The sequence below is a fragment of the Gavialis gangeticus genome, unplaced genomic scaffold, assembly GCF_001723915.1.
Source record: "Gavialis gangeticus isolate Ggan-Ray unplaced genomic scaffold, GavGan_comp1, whole genome shotgun sequence".
Lineage (NCBI taxonomy): Eukaryota > Metazoa > Chordata > Crocodylia > Gavialidae > Gavialis > Gavialis gangeticus.
The window spans coordinates 742,702-745,618 of record NW_017728975.1 but is presented as its reverse complement, the minus strand read 5'-3'; the positions used below and the strand labels follow the sequence as shown (position 1 = coordinate 745,618).

Here is a 2,917-nt window from a genome sequence, read left to right as displayed (position 1 = left end):
ACAGTTTTGAAAAACAAAGGAAATATATCATTAAGTGGTTTTAGATTGTTTGCACAAATATTCCTAGGTCTGGCATACAAATGAGCTTGAATTAAAATGCTGGATCTAACGCCCAAAGACATTCAGGCCAGCTGGCATTTAGTTGCATTTAACCTCATTTTAAAACTTTATTTTTAATTGACCTTTGTTCATAGGTTTACAATACAGGTAATGTATAGTGGTATGCATTCTATGTACAAGAAGGTTCACTATGTTTCCCTTATTGTCGTGGTGCTCATCCTCCAGCCTGTGGAGACATGTCCTCTGACTCACAGGGCTCCCCATAGGTCTGGAAATTTGGTGGTAGGGGAGCAGTGGCAATTAATACTGCCAGTGCTCCCTCACCACCAAATTTTCAAGACCTGTGAGCTAGATGACGTGGCCCTGAGCATGGGGCCAGGGCTGCAGATATAAACTGATTTAGAGCCCATCTAGCATGTGGGGCCAGGACCAGATGTAATCCAGCATGGGGGGCCAAAGTCTGATCCAGCTGGGGCCTGATACAGAGCATGGGGCCAGGGTCAGGGCCTGATCCACCATGTAGGGCTGCGGGCACAGTCTCATCTGTGGGCCCAAAGCTAGGGCCTGGTCCAGTGGGTGGGGCCAGGGCTGCAGGCACAATATGATGTGTGGGACCAGGGCCTGATCCAGTGTGTGGGACCAGGATCAGGGTCTGATCCAGCGACCCCCACACAATAGATTGGGCCCAGAGACTAGATCTGCCTGCAGACTGACCCCACACCACTCATCCAGCCCACAGGGCTGAAAGATTGGACACTACTGCCACACAGCATTGGTATTATGTTCTCTGTATGACTAGCCCAAAGATCTTCACAATTCTTCATAGAATTCTTAAATTATGTGTGGTTTCAGATATTATACGACTGATCATCTCTTGCTGTTCGTGTTGTGATTTTAATTCCAGTGGTTACATTACTTCTTTCATGAAACACGAATCAAAATGCACGTGAGCTGATCTTTTTTCCCCAATTATTTTTATTCTCTTGGTATGTACAAGATATCCAAAAACACTATGTATAGAGAACATTGAAACTTCCTATGAAGTCATGTTGTACCTAATTAATTTAGAGTAAAGCCATTAAGTATAAAACAGTCTCTGTTAATGGCAAGAACTACAGCATAATGACAGATTAACTAAATAGTCTTATTTTACTGACCTCATATAATCCAATAAAGCAGACTGCTGCACCAATTTGAAAATCTGAAATGGAAAATTGAAGGTCAATTTAGGAGTAAAAAGCTATATTTTTAAAACTATAGTTCCTATTTCGAAATTGGAATTAGTGCATATTATTAAGTTTAGAACAGGTATAAATGCAATAGCTATTCATGTGTACGTAACTGCCTTTTTTTAATTGCGTATTTTTCCAGAACGCTATTCATGATTAACTTTTGAGCTAAATTAATTCTTAGTATTTTAAATGGTGCTGGGTCAGGACCTTTATGATCAGCTATGAAAAAATTCATAATCAAACAGATCATATTTGTTTATTATAGGTCTTAGAGTCCTTTACAGACGCAAAAACATGAAGCTCAAGAAGAATACAGAACTGCAATGTAAAAATGCATATTTATGTTGAAATATATAAACATCATATTAAATTGAATGTTTTCAGCTGGAAAGCATTTAACCAACAAAGAAGAGATCAAAGGAATTCACTGGGCTTCATGGACCTGTGTGATAGGGTCTGAAGTGAATGGAATTTGGCCCAAATATACTAACATTACAGATGTCAACTCTGTAGATGGAAATTACAGTAGCTCAGTGCTTGTGACTGGAGATGATTTTGGATTGGTTAAATTATTCAGATTTCCTTGCCTAAAGAAAGGTAAGAGTTTTTTGTTGTGGAGAATGCAATGATAAACGTTTTTTGAGTGTATATGATATTACAATTATAGTATGCTAATATAAGTACTTTGGATTTAATTTTTCTGTGATATCTATTCTGAAATCCCAGTAATATTCAGAAGTCTTTCTAATGTTAATAACAGTTATATGCATGCTATTGGGAGATTATGTCTCACTGACTCTAAAAGGATCGCTCAATATTTGTAATAGTTCAGTGGAGTTGTATCTTGCATTCAGTAACACTTGATATAGGCAGGTGTCAAATAAGACTGTTCTTATCACTTATTAACAAGATTTATTTGTATAAACAGACGACGTCTGGTACTTTTTTAAAGTATCCTTCTGAGTTGTCAAATTATTATGTAGCTATTCAATTCCATGGAAGTTCTAAGATTTAATTGTATGAGTCATTGTGCCTATTTTGCCTTTTTAAAGCTCAGAACCCATATTTTTATTAAAACTTTGATCTTTGATTTTTACTTAAATATAATTTTATTAAATTCAGGTAGTCTTGTCTGAATATAGCTTTACTTCTTTGCCTTTACTTTTCTTTTCTTTGTAACTTTACTTTGTTGTTCTTTTTCTTCGCCTTGAGTCTATACTATTTAATTCTGTAAAATTCACTTTTTTTTAAGTGACAGGCATACAAAATTAAATTGTATTTGTATATCTTTTATTGTCAAAATAAAAAGACATATTTTATTGGGCATCTTTTAAGATAATCTTCCAAATAATTATAATAGGTAATCTAATGTAAAAGATTCACAGGTTGAAAAAAGGATATGTATTTTTAAAAAAGCTTAAACATGTATATTTCCCTGTGATCTGTATACCATTGTGCAGTGGTGCTCAACCATTTGGCCCTGCTGTCCAGGTAAGTGGTACAGGGCTGGTCCTCAGGCTGGATTGAGCCCTGCTCTAGGACTGGCGCCAGGGACTCAGCACCACCCATTGCTTGGGCCATGCATCAGGATTCATAGATTCATAGATTCATAGATTAAGGGTCGG

At 37.0% G+C, this 2,917-nt stretch overlaps 1 protein-coding gene across 3 annotated transcripts in view; it reads left to right on the top strand.

Annotated features, from left to right (window-relative positions):
- The window catches only part of EML6 (echinoderm microtubule associated protein like 6), a 404,089-nt gene that overhangs the window by 225,596 nt on the left and 175,576 nt on the right, over nt 1-2,917 (top strand). For all 3 annotated transcript variants that reach the window (XM_019508035.1, XM_019508018.1, XM_019508025.1), the window contains exon 10: nt 1,677-1,889. In XM_019508035.1, coding sequence (XP_019363580.1) covers nt 1,677-1,889 — 213 coding nt within the window. The remainder of the gene's footprint in view (nt 1-1,676; nt 1,890-2,917) is intronic.